General features: G+C 48.4%; 1 protein-coding gene across 7 annotated transcripts in view; it reads left to right on the top strand.

The window, feature by feature from the left end:
- Positions 1–4962, top strand: part of SGMS2 (sphingomyelin synthase 2) — a 95571-nt gene extending 90609 nt beyond the window's left edge. For all 7 annotated transcript variants that reach the window (XM_007666761.3, XM_007666762.3, XM_007666760.3 and 4 more), the window contains one exon: positions 1228–4962. In XM_007666761.3, the coding sequence (XP_007664951.1) occupies positions 1228–1431 (204 nt within the window). In that variant the 3' untranslated portion in view covers positions 1432–4962. The remainder of the gene's footprint in view (positions 1–1227) is intronic.
- Positions 4963–15614: the final 10652 nt, after the last annotated feature.

Genomic DNA, 15614 nt, shown 5'->3' with positions numbered 1-15614 from the left:
TGACTTAAAGTGGAGCCTAGATTTTGGGAGTTGCTGTTTTACCTGCCTTCTCCTGAAATTGACAAAGCTGGCATCTCCCCCCCCCCCCCCCCCCCCCCCCCCCCCCCCCCCCCCCCGCTTCTTAGAAAAGTGAATCAAGAAACATACGACTAAAGAGCATTACCAAATCTCCTCAGTCTCTAGTGACCCCTTTAATCAACTTATTTTGGAAAAAAGTCACATTTTCTTTGATTTCCATGTTTCTGTCTTTGATCGTTGCTTTTAATATTGCTTAGATCATTTTAATATTGCCGGTGTTGATTTTCATTTCCCCTTTAGGCTGTAAGGTCCTCTCTAGATTATAATTGCCTTGTGGGCAGGGAACATGCCTATCAGATCTCTCCCAAGCACTTAGAGTGTCCTGCACACAGTAAACACTCAATAAATACAATTGAAATCCAATAAAAGATGAATTCAGGACCCAGAGCAGATGATCACACCCCACCTCATCTCTCCTTTGACAACATCGGTGTGTGACAGGTCAGTAGAAGGCACTCAACAGGTTAGCATTGCAGAAGGAATCAAATCCTCTTCTGAGCCTGCACTGCTATTACAAAGAGAAAGCGTAGAGTCCGATTTTCCATAATCTGTGTTGTCATTTACACAGTCCGGTTAGAACATTATGGAAGAACTAAAGGATTTTTTTTCCACAGTGCTGTCTGCCTGGGTAGAATGCAACGTAAAAGTCATATCTACCCTGCGCTTAGTGCAGGGCTTGACACATGGAAAGCGCCCAGCTGAGACCTTAAAAAAAAATTAGAGGTGGTTTAAGAAGAAACGGTTGCCCCTACCCATGTGCTGTTACACAAGGAACGAATAACGCAACACGGGATTCTTCAAGAACCAAACAGTTGGGTTAATCTGAGGCCTGGGTGGCCGTTTTCTTCTCGCCCAAGTTGCCACGACTGACTCTGTCCAAGAAGATGATTAGTCCTCCGAAATGACTGCTATTAGAGAGTCGCCTCGGTCCCAAGTGAGGCGACCGGGAAAGCCCCGGAAAGTTTATTCCTTGAGGCGAAGTGAAAGGTGATCTGGAAAATATCTCCAAAATCCCACGGGGTTTCCTTCAAAGGTTGTATTTTTCACATCTTAGCCGTTGTCCGTATTTTGTCATCCGTTCCCCAGACCGGTTGTGCAGGTTGAATTTTTGACGATTTTAATTTGGCTCGTGTTCCTCCCTTTTGACAGAACTTGAAGGTCTCTTCACAGACAAACTTTTTGTCTCGGGCGTGGTGGTTCCCCATCTTTTACTTCTTCGAGAAAAACGTACAAGGCTCAATTCCTTGCTGCTTCTCCTGGCCGTTATCCTGGCCTCCTGGCTGCTTCAAATCCTCGTGCAAAAAATACTCCAGGGTTCAGAAAACGGGAGAGGACAATGAAAAATCCACTTGAAAGGAGAATCGTGCAGGACAAATTCATCTGCTCTTTTACCAAAATATTTAATGCTGTTACCAAAGGTATAGTTTTGGGTTTTGTTTGGTTTTTTTGTGGGGGAGGGGGAGGTTGTTCTGAGGACTAGCTCATCAATGAAGAGTGGACTAACGTTTGTGTGAACAAGTAGTAAGATGGTTATAAACGAAGTATTGTTCCCTTGACCTGGTTTTTATTCATCCGGAAAAAAGATCTATTTTCGTGCAACAATACACTTCACCGAGAGACAAGCGCCAGACCTGTGATTCACCAATGAGGCTGTAAAAAAAAGATGCCAGAGTTACCCATCACTCCTTGGGGAAGCCCCTCTCACACATCCCCCGACTCCCCGGAATAAAATCTGTGTCAATTCTGGAGGGGTTTTTTTTGGTTTGTTTTCCAAGGGCAAGTGGATCTACTGCTGGTTTAAAGATGCAACAGTGGGCTAGGAGGAGGAGAAATACAGTATGAAGAGAACGGCCATGGTGGGGCTTGGCCTCCTCCCTCATACCCACTAGAGAGGATGGGCGTTGTAGTCACCGATTTGTGAAATCTCCCTTGAGATTTCGCGGACTCCCTCCCTGGGGGCGAGGAGTCCTATCGCGAAGGCTCGGGAATACTCGCTGATACTGCCGCCCAGTAAACTTATGTATGCTATTTTTTTCCATTTTTTTAATCGTGATCATTTTACAAAAGAGGGGGGGGGGGAAAAAGTGGGCTGGTCAGGGGCGATCCTCCTAGGTTAGAGATGTCAGTGTCACAGAGATTCTAAAAGTGTGCAAAGTTTTCATTTTTAAAAACAAAGTTGTTAAATGTCAAGGACGCAGTTTTTGGAGAGTTTTGCATATTTATGTCCTGTTACCTAGGTGAGCATCCAAGATAGTTTAGACGGTTCTAACGTTGCATCGTTTGAGCTGAGAATACTGACGTGGTGACCCAGAAGGACTGAGTCTACTGTTCCTACCCCGAGGTTTTGGTTGGAAATGTGGCTGGGTGTTATTGAGACTATAATTACTCTAAAACAATTTTTAGCAAGATATCTCGTTCCTGGCTGGAAGTACTCTTTCTTTGTGCTTCGTGAAAGCCAAAGGTGATTGCTTAGTTTCCACCTTCTCTTGCCCATTGACAAGGCAAAAAGCAGAGCTACACAATCCCCCATATCCCGCAGTAGTGCAGCCTTCAGCTTCTACTTAAGAGATCTATTCTCGTGCCGCACTGTATTAGTTTCTCGCAGTTGAGACTTGTGGGTCAAGCCATTTCATTGGAAGGGACCATTGGTCCGTTGGGATGATCTCTTGTTTCCTAAGGCCTAACGAGATGGTAGGACAGAGTAGTGGAGCAGGGTCCTCTGTATTTCATATCGCTTCAGAGGAGGCCCTATCAGGCAGGTAGTTATTTAATCTCCGTTCATGTCCTTAACTACTTGAATACAATTTTTTAAGACTTCCAGTGTAATCTAGCAGATTATACCTCCTTTGAAAAGGACTTTAAAAGTCCTTAGCGGAGAATCTGATAACAAGAAAGGTGGCCGTGAGTCTTCATTTAAGAAATCAAACATCCAAACTATGTAAAAAGTGCCCGTCTCCATTGTTAACAGGTATCTCAAAGCGCCAGAAAAGTCATCCTAGTTAATACTTAGAAGATGTGTGGTAAAAGCATGGCTGTTTATTACCGAGAAAAAATTCTTTCATCTGAGCTTATTTCTTTTCATCAGAACCAGCTAGCCTTTATAGATCCAATCATCGGAGTTTATCTTAGCAAAGCACAAATAAAATCTATATAGGAGGGTTGCCTTTGGTGCTAAAACTCTACGTCTCTTTCGAGTTTAAAGAATTTATGAAGGAAAATGGGCAGAAATGTTAGGTGAAGAAAACCTTCAATTCCAAGTAATCGAAACGAGAATTGTTTTGGGCGGGTTGTGGAAAAAATACTTAAATATCCGACAGACATTTAGGCAAATGATACGTACGTTTACGTCTGGTCAGAGTTTCACAATCTTGACGCGAAGGGGCCGTGGCCGGCTTCGAACAGTTTTCCCTTCCTAGGATCTAAAATCTCTGTTGTCTGTAATAGTGGAAAACTGACTACTTATTTGCCAGGCTTGTACATATGTTGCTGCTATCCAGACACTTTCCTTTGAATCTCTAATTCAGTGAAGACCTCTCCAATGAGCATCGCTAGAGTATTAATCTTTGGGTATCCCACTGGGAGTAGTAGGACTTTTAAAGCACTGGTTAAGCTTTAAGACTAGGCTCTCTACGGATAGGCCTTTTCAGCCCTTTTGAACAAACCAGGTAGTTGACTCAATACCAAAAGCGTATCCTCTTTGATCTAATCCAGTCGGTAGGAAAAAGAAATGTCACCCGCGGTCTTTTTTCAGGGACACGTAAAAAAATGTGGGCACTTTTTTCACAGTCATATTCGTCGCACTTGTGTAATCATTTCTGTAAATGAAAAGAAACTGAAGAATGTGGCTGATAGACACGATCCGCCCTAGAATTGAGAATGGATGTGGGATACATGAGGGATGTTGTGAGGCTACTGATTTTTGAATCCGGGAAAAGTTGTATTGGATTTTGACCACTTGTCGTCCTGGAGTGACAAGCCTGGGCAAATGTTAAATAAATTTAAATTTTGCCCTTGGAGCGTAGCGTAGGTGGTTTATTTCAGAGTCTCACAACAGTTCTTTAACCGATCCGGGAGAGCCATCGCTTTGTCCCGTTCTGTTTTTCTGACTGTTTTAGATTGGAGCAATAACTTTCATATGAGTCGGTGACATCTTCCGAAACATTTCCCTACGTCTCCCCAATTCCCAGACCTTTCCCAAACCACGGAGCTTCACGGGGATTTCAAGAAACACCCCTACAAATTGGAGAGAACCTCCCACTAGCGTTGAAACGGAGGGGAAGCCAGTTTCTACTCCAGTGTCACAAACTACACGTGCCAAACTCCATCCGTAGTAATCCTAGTCGGCGGTTTATTGGCTTCTCTGAAAATCAGAGTTTTGCTGCTGCGGGATAAAAGTGCACGAATCAGATCATCACTTTGGCTGGCGGGTTTTCGCGATGCCCAGTACGGTACTATATTCAGTAATTCTGGAATATCAGTGCCCCCTTGTGGGGTTATCTTTTTTAATTTCCTTTTCTTTTCAAGAAATTGGATTTAAATAGAGAGAACTGCACAGTCTCTCTCGTGCTTTAAAGCACGAGAGCCTTTTTTCATTTTCAAACACTGCCCTATCCTGGTTTTGGCCATAAGGGGAAGGGCCATGGAAAAGACATTATTCCCGCAGCCTTTAAGATGGTCCCGGATGACAGTGGACAGGGAAACCGATGAGTCCAACTCCAGTGCCTGAAATGTGCCTGAGGATCATTTTCCACTCGCCAACACCTTTCCTTTCCTCCCTGACCCATCCCCGGAGTTCCCCAAACCAGCTGCCTCCTTTCACCTTCTGTTTACTTTTGAATTCTCCTCCAACCCAAACCAGATGTCGTGAAATAGGTCTTAAAACGTCTCCCGGCCTCGAATCTTGTCCCTCGCAAGATATTTTGAGCATCGTGTCCATTGCGCGGCAGGACCGTTTGAAGAGTTAAGTCAATCTTTCCACATTCTCCTGATTTTACCTTTAAAGAAATGTAGGAAGACCTTTGAAGGAGGCCGTCTACCCGACCCAATCCAACACACAGTGCCACTTTGAAGGATTTTTTTTGTATTTATCTTCATGTAAAAATAGGGTCCCGATACGTTATTCGTGTCGTTTCATTGCCCTACCCTTAGGTTTAGATCCTAGGCGTGCTGCTGTTGGAAGGCGGTGAGACTGACGACGACACCCCAAAACAAAGCTAAATCGAGTCCGAGGTATCTCGGTGAAGCTCCGTTACGCCCAGAAATTCACCTTGGCCTATTCTGCAGCTTACTCTAAGGCCCGTTTGATTCGGTAACGCGGCTGAGCGATTGCCTACGGGATGCGTGCAAGGGAATAATAGCTCTCCTGTCGTGTGGGATGACGCGAAGTCTTGAAAGTACGCTGTCTTTTTTTTAAAAAAAGTTAAGACGAACCCCCTAGAAACATAAGCTGATCCCGTTGCCAAGTTGGAACACTTTAATTTACCTCCTATGCAATGAATGATGCTGCAGGAATCCACGGTTATGTTCTGGTGTGCTCACGAAAAAGCAATTTTATTATAACGGTTGAAAAAGTAGCCAATTGTATTCTTTTGAAAATGTACTGTACTGTTTTGATGTGTTTAAGTGCCTTGTTGTATAGTACGATTTTAGGTCTTCTCTAGAGTATGTTATTTTTCTTGACTTGAATATTTTTCATTATAAAAGAAATATCTATGCTGAATGCTATTGTATAACTTATAGTTTTATTAAATACACTTACATTTTAATGAAACCCTAATATGTTTTAGAAGCTCCTCGTTTCATATATCCTCCAGTACCTTGGCAGTGGCTTACGACGTAGGATTGAGTCTTTGTGTATTTGGGGAAAGGGAAGGAGAAATAGCTGAGTATGTTTAGAAATGAATTTGTACCTTTGCAGTTTTTTTATACACATTTCAGAAGGTTAGGAGTGCTCACCCACTTCTAAAATGCCAAAGTTCTCCTTTTTTTAAGTGCCTCAATATGAGCTTCGATTATCTTTACGTTCATGAACCTTAGAGGTGGTGTGTACACAATGTGGTTCATTTCTTTGGTTTGTCTCATTTTTGTCTGTGTGTTGTTTTTTTCAACTGAGATATACAGCCCTTTACAGTACTTGATATTTACTCAATAAACTACGATGAGGGATCAGATGTGTTTTTCAAAATTGGTCCTGCTGCCGGTCTGTGCTTCATGGGTTACGAGTTCTTGAAAGCTGCTGAAGCCTATTCAGTTTCTCAAGTGCAGTTTTATAATCAGTTGCAACAGATTTGTCCTAGTTTTTTTTTTTGGGGGGGGGGGGTGGTTTTTCATGGAAAAAGTACAGTCAAAGGAAATAAACCTGTTTGGGCTCACAAATACTTGTTAATATTCTAGAAATTGAACCCCATTATCCCACTGTCTTGATTTATATAAACTATTTTACAATTTCTGATTTTATGTGGGCTTAAGATGATTACGATTTAAAAGGATATATAAAGTACTCTCTAAATTTAATTGCTCTTGAGGGGGGCTTCTCAAAACTTGGGTTCCAGTAGAGCCACATTGGATCTTGTAGGCTGATGGCTCCAGTGATCTCATTATCTAGCGCAGGGCTTAGTCCAGTGCTTGACGCATAGTAAGGGCTTAATAAATACTCCCATAATCATTCCGATGACGATGGGTAGTTTTGTATTCCCAGAGGTTCAGCATAATTGTCTCATTTAGAAGAATAAGTAGGGATTCTTCCTCAGGAAACTTGCAATTTGTTCAATCTTTTCAAATTCTCCTATAACTAAGTTAACCCTGTATTGGAAGTTTATTTTCCCTTTGCCTTACTGATCAATTTTTGTGAATGCTGCCCAAATAGGGCATCAGAAGAAAAAATAGCCTCCGTTGGTTTCCTTAGTTTCTGTTGCCTTAATGCACTGGGCCGATAAACTTCCTTTAGCTAGTTTATCGCGCTGCACAGCCTAAACTGTTTCTGTTGGCTAGAGAGGAAAATAATTTCATTAAAAGCTCAGTTCTTACATTTGAAAGGTCTAAGTCTGGCAACTGTTTTCAAACACTGAGTCCTGGTTTTTATAAAATGCCTTCCCGAGAAACATAATATCCAAGTGCTTCTTGGGAAAATCCACTCTTGGGAATTTTAGGGTATGTTGGACTCTCCCCTCGGGCCAAAGCCGACCTGCCGGAGCCACTTCAGATAAGTCGTCAATAAAGAACCGTAAACCATCAAAAAAGAGCCTGGAGACTGAAATGTAATATCCAGTCACGACCGGCCATCGCAAAGATGCTTTTACACCTTTGATTTTGAGAGAAGGCGAGTCTCCGTCCATCGATGACTAACTATAGTATCCCTAATAATAATTGTCGTATTTAAGTGCTTACTCTGTGCCAAGCACTGTACTAAGCATTGGGTTGCATAAAAGATAATCGGGTCCCACGTGGGGCTCACAATCGAAGTAGGAGGTATTGAATCCCCATTTTGCAGATGAAAGCACTGAGGCGTGGAGAAGTCTTCCGGACTGCGAGCCCGTTGTTGGGTAGGGGTTCTCTCTATCTGTTGCCGAATTGTACTCTCCAAGCGCTTAGTACAGTGCTCCGCACATACGATTGAATGAAGCTGTCATACCGCGGACAGGTAGTTGGGATTAGAACCCAGGTCCTCTGACTCCCAGGCTTTCTCTTTCCACTAGGCTGTGCCATTTGTCCGTTTCAAGTATTTTAGTGCGTATTGCTGACCAAGAATCTTTCGTCAGGCTTAGGAAATCTATCGTGTACACAAGTGGAGGTACAGTAACACCTTCCCAAGAAGACTGGAAAAGCCCTGTTCTGTAGGTCCAACCCTCTACACAAAATAAATACCCTGCGGGGGAGAGGCAGACGTGATCGGCTAATTGCTTTGGAATGCAGCTTAAAGGGGATCATCATAATTATGGCATTTGTTAAGCGCTTACTATTTGCCAGAACCCGATCAAAGTGCTGGGGAAGATACAAGATAATCAGGGGCCACATGGGACTCACGGACTGAGGTGGCGCAAGTTGGATCTAAAGCCTCGTGAGGTAACTGAAGCACAGAGAAGGGAAGTGACCTGCCCAAGGTCACACAGCGGACCCGTGGCGGAGCCGGGATTAGAACCCGGGTTCTCTGACTCCCAGACTCGTGTTCCATCCCCTGGGCCATGCTGCTTCTCATCCTCATTCCAATTCCAGGGAAGAAGCAGTGTGGGCTAGAGGTTAGAGCGCAGGCCTGGGAGTCAGAAGGACCTGGGTTCTAATCTAGCTCTGCCACACGCCTGCTGGGTGATCGTGGGCAAGTCACTTCACAATGCCTCAGTTACCTCATCTGTAACACGGGGATTAAGACCACGAACCCCATGTGGGATAGAGGCCGGGTCCAACCTGATGGGCTTGTTTCTACCCCAGTGCTTAGTACGGTGTCTGGCATATAGTAACTGCTTAATAAATATTTGAAAAAAATAAAATCCACAAAGGCGGGGTCTAAATCCTTCAATCGTTAGGGCCCCGGCAAGAGAAGCAGCATCGGCATGTCAGAGAGGCAGCACGGCATAGTGAATAGTACTTTTCCAAGCGCTTAGAACAGGGCTCTTCACACAGTAAGCGTTCAGTAAATACGATCGAACGGATAGAGCACAGGCGCGGGAGTCAGAAGATCATGGGTTCTGTTCCCGGCTCTGCCACTTTTCTTCTGTGTGACCTTGGGCGAGTTACTTCACTTCTCTGGACCCCGGTTTACCTCATCTGTAAAATGGGGATCACACGCCGAGGTCTCCAGGGGCCATAACTTTCTGAGTGCCTCTTGCGAGTTGGTCTCGCTGTTCGTTTAAACCACCAAAATAAACACCTGCCTTGAGTGGGAGAAGGGGAGTTATTTGGGGGGGGGGGGTGAGTAAACCGCAAACCCCAGCTCTAGCTGGCCTTCCTTTCTCTACTCATCTCTAGTTGCTTAGCCGACACCTGGTACCAGGCAGGGGATGGGAGGCCCGAGGACACACCCCCCCCCCCCCCCCCCCCCCCCGTTGCCAACATGCTGCTTTTATGATCTTTTCTGTGGTATTTGGAAAGCACTTACTATGCGTCAAACACTGTCGCACCTGGGGCTCACAGTCTACATAAGAGGAAGAACCCCTATTTAATCCCCATTTCACGGTTGAGGAAAGCGAGGCGCAGACGAGACGCCGAGCTCATTTTGGGCAGGGAATCTGTTGTTATATCCAACTCTCCCAAGCGCGTAGTCCGGTGCTTTGCACACAGTAAGCGCCCAATAAGTCCGACAATGAATAAGTGAAAAATGGAGCGACTTGCTCAGGGTCGCACGGCCTGGAGAACCCGGGTCCTCCGACTTCCGGCCCGATCTCTTTCCGTTAGGTCGCGCTGCTCCTCGGCGTTCGGTTTCTAGCAGTTCGACTGCCGCGACTCAGCGGCTGAAAAGCGCGTACTTCTTGGCGCTCACTGACTCTGGCTTTCCCAGCCCACCTGGCTTCCCTTAGTAATCTCAAATCCTGATCTCTAACCTACAGAGTTCCTTTGGAGTTTTCAAGATTGGTTTTCATAGAAATTCATTCATTCTATCACATTTGCTGAGGGCTTACTGTGCGCAGAACACTGTACTAAGCGCCTGGAAGAGTACGGTACAAAAATAGACACAGAAATCATCGGTTCTATCCCTGCCGACTCCTACCCTCTTCCCAAGCCAAGTAGGAAACGGCTTCCCACCTTCCTTTTGGCGTAGTGGATGGAGCAAGGGCCTGGGAGTCAGAAGGTCATGGGTTCTAATCCCTGTTCTTCCACTTGTCTGCTTGGGCAAGTCACTTTGCTTCTCTGGGCCTCGGTTACCTCATCTGTAAAAGGGGGATCGAGACTACGAGCCCCGTGTGAGACAGGGATTGCGCCCAGCTCGCCTTGCTTGTTTCCACCCCAGCGCTCAGTTCAGTGGCTGGCACGTAGTGAATACCGTCGTTATTATTTTTCCAGTCATACAACCTTCTTTCCTTTATATGGCAACTCCAGTCTCACCCTCTTCAAGGCGATTTCATTCATAGTTTTGGAGCGCTTACTATGTGCGGAGCACTGTACTAAGCGCTTGGAATGTACAATTCAGCAACAGAGACAATCCATTTCCCGGAGAAGCAGCGTGGCTCAGTGGAAAGAGCCCGGGCTTGGGAGGCAGAGGTCATGGGTTCGAATCCCGGCCCCCCGCCACTTGTCAGCTGGGTGACTGTGGGCGAGCCGCTTCACTTCTCTGGGCCTCAGTTACCTCATCTGTGAAATGGGGATTAACCGTGAGCCTCACGTGGGACAACCCGATGACCCTGTATCTACCCCAGCGCTTAGAACAGTGCTCTGCACATAGTAAGCGCTGAACAAATACCAACATTATTATTATTAATTAATGCCAACAATTGTCCACCCAGTCCATTCCTAACCCTGCCAGGGTCTGTATTTCTGTTTGTTTCCCTTTTTTCATATCGCTGCCATTTTGCTATCTAATGGTGTTCTCCTATGTTTGTCCTGTTTCCCCCATAGACTGTAGATTCTTTTGCTCTTTCTTTGTATAGTGCTTTTGCCCTGTCTTTGTCATTCTCCACATCACCTGGTTCAGTGTTCCGCGCAATGTAGATGCTTATTAGTGCAGCGCAAAGCGCTTAGTATGGTGCCGTGCACACAGTAAGCGCTCAATAAATGCGATTGAATAAATGCGATTGAATGAATTATTAAATCCCGTCGATGCTCATCCCGTTTGGGGTTTCACACTCTGTAAGGGATGTCATGGTTCAGAACTAAAAAAACCAAACCGATAAACCAACCAAAAAACGGGTTCCAGGAAGCCTGTCGTTCGCCTCTCGCATCCTTTCTACTGCTCAAACCTGTTTCCGCAAAAGACGTTTCACCGATCGAATCCTTCCTCTTCACCCATGAAGTCACTGCTTTCGTTCCCCACTAGATTAAATTCCTTGAGGGCGGAGAGCAGAGGCCTGGGGGTCAGATGATCTGGATGCTGATCCCCGCTCTGCCCCTTGCCTGCTGTGTGACTTTGGGCAAGTCACTTAACTTTTCCGCGCCTGCCTTTCCTCAGCTGTAAAATGGGGACGAAATACCCGTTCTCCCTCCCGCTTAGACCGTGAGCCCCGCGTAGGACAGAGACTTTGTCGGATCCGATGACCCCGGGGCTTTAGTACAGTGCTTGACGCGTAGCGCTAAACAAACACAGCTGTAATTGTTCTGTGCCCTCCCAAGCACCTTGTACGGGGTTTTGCACGCCGTAAATACCACTGATCCGATTGGTTCAAGGGCTGGTCCTACCAGCTGGTCTATTGAGTAGGCTGCTCTTCCTCCCTCCAGCCACTTCAACCCCTTCGGTCCTTACTCCACACTCCGGCCTAGACCGTCTCTCTGAAACGTCTGTCAGCCCACGGCCGCCGTTTCCGATCCTTCCAACGTTGCCCATCTCCTTCCCTATCAGCCGAGGCGTCCCGTCCACCGGCTCTTTTCCCTAATCTAGCCGCTCTCCTTATTCCCCATTCTCCCGCTTGGGCCCATCCCTCTTCCCCAAACCGCCGCTTCGGATGTACCATGCTTCCTACCCCCCTGGGGCCCTTATTCTCATTACTCCTGGGGTCTGGAATTCCCTTCCCCTCCAGATTCCCCCGACTTCAGCCCTCCCCACCTTCAGGTTGAGAGCTTTGAAATCCCGCGCCCCCTCCGGCAGATTTTCCCGCAACTAACGGTCGGTACTGGATTCTTATCCAACTTTCGGCCACCTCTTCCACTCTCCTGGCACGTGGGCAGGTGGAATCCGGTTGCTGTTTCGACGCCCGCCTCCCCCATTAGAGTGTAAGTCCCTTGAAGGCGAGAAACATATCTTCCGTCTCCCAAGCGGTTAGCGCGGTGCACCGCGCTCAGAAGGCGTCCCATAGATAGCATCGTTTCTCCTACCGACCGGGATTATTTTGACTTGAAGAAGCAGGGGCCGAGGGGGTTCGATATTCTGCCAATCAGAAATCCCTGATAGTCACCACCTAGAAAAGGATGACTTGCACTCGGTCTGCCAGTCGATCAACAGTGAGGGACCTTACGAATTTTGGTCCCCGACAGTGTTCTCCCGGCAATTCCACAACCGATCCCCTTTGGCCTCCGATCTTCGGTACATTCTGTTGGAGCCTAGCAGACGCGCAGCTGAGTGCTCAGAGCTGTTCTTCTGTCCCACGACCACGGATCACGTCTCGACGCCCAGGGAGGACCTCGATAAATGATTGTTTCAACAGATCGGAGGCCCTCACTCGAGGACGGCGCCCAAATCGGAGGACCCAGCAGACTCTCAGATAGATCACGGGCCTGGGAGTCAGAAAGTCTGGGTTCTAATCCTGCCACTTGTCTACCGTGTGATCTTGGGCAAGGCACTTCAGTTCTCCGGGCCTCAGTTACCTCATCTGTAAAATGGGGATTAAGTCCACGGGACATGGACTGTTTCCAAGCTGATTAGCTTCTGTCTACCTCAAGCACTTAGCACAGTGCCCGACACAGAGTTGGCGCTCAAATACAAAAAAAAAAAAAAAAAAAAAGAACGCTTCCGAGAGAAGTCACAGGAGCCATTCTGTCTGATGTCTGTGACCAAGGCACAGTTTGGATGGAGGGTAATCACCCCATCACTCATTCATTCACTATTGAGGGCCTACTGTGTGCAAAGCACTGTACCAAGCACTTGGGAGAGTAGACTACAACAGAGTCGATAGACGCTCCCTGCCCACAGTGAGTTTTCGGTCTAGAGGGTGAGACAAGCACTAATATGAATAAATCATTTAGGGATACGTACGGAAGTGCTGTGGGGCTCAGGGCAGCGTGGCCTGGGAGTCGGAAAGACCTGGGTTCTAAACCCGGCTCTGCCACTTGTCTGCTGTGTGAGCTTGGGCGAGTCAGTTCACTTCTGGGCCTCAGTCACCTCATCTTTAAAATGGGGATTAAAGCTGTGAGCCCCCCATGGGACTGTGTTCAACCTGATTCACTCCTATCTACCACAGCACTTAGTACAGTGCGTACAGTAAACGCTTCACAAAATATCGGGGAAAAAAACCACTGCTTCTGAGAGAATGCACCGGAGCTACTGACAGGACAAGGCACAATCCAGATGAGGGCAAAGCAGGGTCTGCTGTTTAGAGGACAATTAATCAAGCTACGGTATTTATTGAGTGCTCATGATACGCAAAGCTCTGTACTAAGCGCTTGGGAGAGCGCAGTATAGTGATAAACTGACACATTCCCTGTCCATAAAGGGCTTGCAGCCTTAGAGAAGCAGCGTGGCACAACGGAAAGAGCCCGGGCTTGGGAGTCAGAGGTCATGGGTTCGACTCCCGGCTCTGCCGCTTATCAGCTGTGTGACCGTGGGCAAGTCACTTCTCTGTGCCTCAGTTCCCTCATCCGTAAAATGGGAATTAACCGTGAGCCTCACCTGGGACGACCCGATGACCCTGTATCCACCCCAGCGCTCAGAACGGTGCTCGGCACATAGTAAGCGCTTAACAGATACCGACGTTATTAGAGAGGGAGACAGCTATTAATATGAATGAATAAGTTACAGGTACGTACGTAAGTGCCGTCCCCTCTCCGGGTCTTACCTGGAGAGTTTCCAGTCCTCTACCAGTCTCGACTACGGGAGGGAGAGTAGAGCAGAGGCCCGTCCGTTCCATCCCTAGCTCGGCGGGCGGCAGGCCGTCCGCTACAAGTCAAAACTCACCTGTGCTGGGCAGCAGCGGCACGGGAGAGAGTTCGGGGCGGGGACTCGAGTCGACTGCGGGGAACCACCTCTGGATTTGTCCCAAGAAAACTCTATGGATCCACTACCAGAGGGAGTGCAGATGGAGGGGGGCGGGGGGGGGGCGTCCCGGGAGAGACGTGTCCGCGGCGTCGATCTGGATCGGAGGCGACTGGACGGGCGTAAGACGAGACGTAAGCGCCGTGGGGCTCGGGGCGGGGGGAAGCACCAAGTGCCCAAAGGCCGCCGGTCCGAGCGCGTAGACGGCGCAGAAGGGAGAGGGAGTCGGGGAAGAGAGGCCCGAAACGGGGAAGGCCTCGTGGAGGAGACGTGACCTTCACGAGGCTCTGCAGCTGGGGAGAGTGGTGGTCTGACGTATATGGAGGTGACGGGGCAGAGAAAGATGAAATTGGAACACTGTGAGTAGGCTGGTGCTGGAGGAGCAAAATTTAACGTTGGAATCTGTTAATGTCGGAATTCGTGAAGCGCTTACTACGTGCCGAGCACCGTTCTAAGCGCTGGAGTAGATGCAGGGTGATTCAACTGTCCCACGTGGGGCTCCCAATCCTAATCCCCGTATTACAGACGAGGTCACGGAGGCACAGAGAGGCGAAGTGACTTGCCCAAAGTCACCCAGCCGGCGAGCGGCGGAGCCGGGATTAGGACCCACGCCCTCCGACTCCCGAGCCCGGGCTCCTTCCACTGAGCCGCGCTGCTTCTCTGATGTGCAGGTCAGGGTCGCGAGAGCTCAGCGACGTGCGTTTCGTTCAGTCGTATTTATTGGACCGACCTTTTTTTTTCGAGAAGTCTCTTTCGCGTCATTCTGTCGCCGAGGTAGCACGCTGACCATCCGGTACTCGAGGCTAGTAAAAATTGCTTCAAGATGACCAGCCCATCCCTTGAGAGTTAGAGCTGCAGCCCGGTCCAAAATGCTGAACGGAAAAGAATAATGATGCATTTAATAATATTAAAAAGAAGAAGAAGAAGAAGAAGAAGAAAAGCGGTATCTGTTAAGCTCTTAGGATGTACCGGGCACCGTACTAAGCACCGGGGTGGCTACGAGCAAATTGGGTTGGACCCAGTCCCTGTCCCACACGAGGCTCCCAGCCTCAATCCCCGTTTTACAGATGAGGGAACTGAGGCCCAGAGAAGTGAAGCGACTTGCCCGAGGCCACCCAGCAGGCTGAGCCGGGATTAGAACCCACGTCCCCTGACTCTTAGCACTCTGGGAAATGGGGATTAAGACCGTGGGCCTCGCGTGGGACAACCTGATCACCCTGTGTCTCCCCCAGCGCTTCGAACGGTGCTGGGCACAGAGAGTCAGCGCTTCACAAATAGCGGCGTTATTATTATGACAAGCAGATCGGGCTGGACACACTGCCTCAAGCCCCATTTTCCAGATGAGGGAACTGAGGCCCAGGGAAGCCAAGTGACCGGCCCAAGGTCACGCGGCAGACAAGGAGGGAGTGGAAACCCCTCCGCCCCCACCCCGTGGTGGATGACGACCGGGGGAGGGAGGGGGCGGTGCCGGCCCCGCCCCTCTGACGCGATTGGTCGCTGCGCGGAATGGGCGGAGCGCGCCGGCCCCGCCCCTCTGACCTGATTGGCCGCTGTCGAGAGCCGGACACACGATGGCTCCGCCCCTCCGCCGTGATCGGTCGTTGTGGGGAGACGGACACGCGCCGGCCCCGCCCCTCTGACGCGATTGGTCGCTGCGCGGAATGGGCGGAGCGATCCGGCCCCGCCCCTCTGACCTGATTGGCCGCTG

The sequence above is a fragment of the Ornithorhynchus anatinus genome, chromosome 12 (assembly GCF_004115215.2).
Source record: "Ornithorhynchus anatinus isolate Pmale09 chromosome 12, mOrnAna1.pri.v4, whole genome shotgun sequence".
Taxonomy (NCBI): Eukaryota; Metazoa; Chordata; class Mammalia; order Monotremata; family Ornithorhynchidae; genus Ornithorhynchus; species Ornithorhynchus anatinus.
Note: the sequence above shows the minus strand (reverse complement) of the source record. Positions and strands in the feature narration are given on the sequence as shown.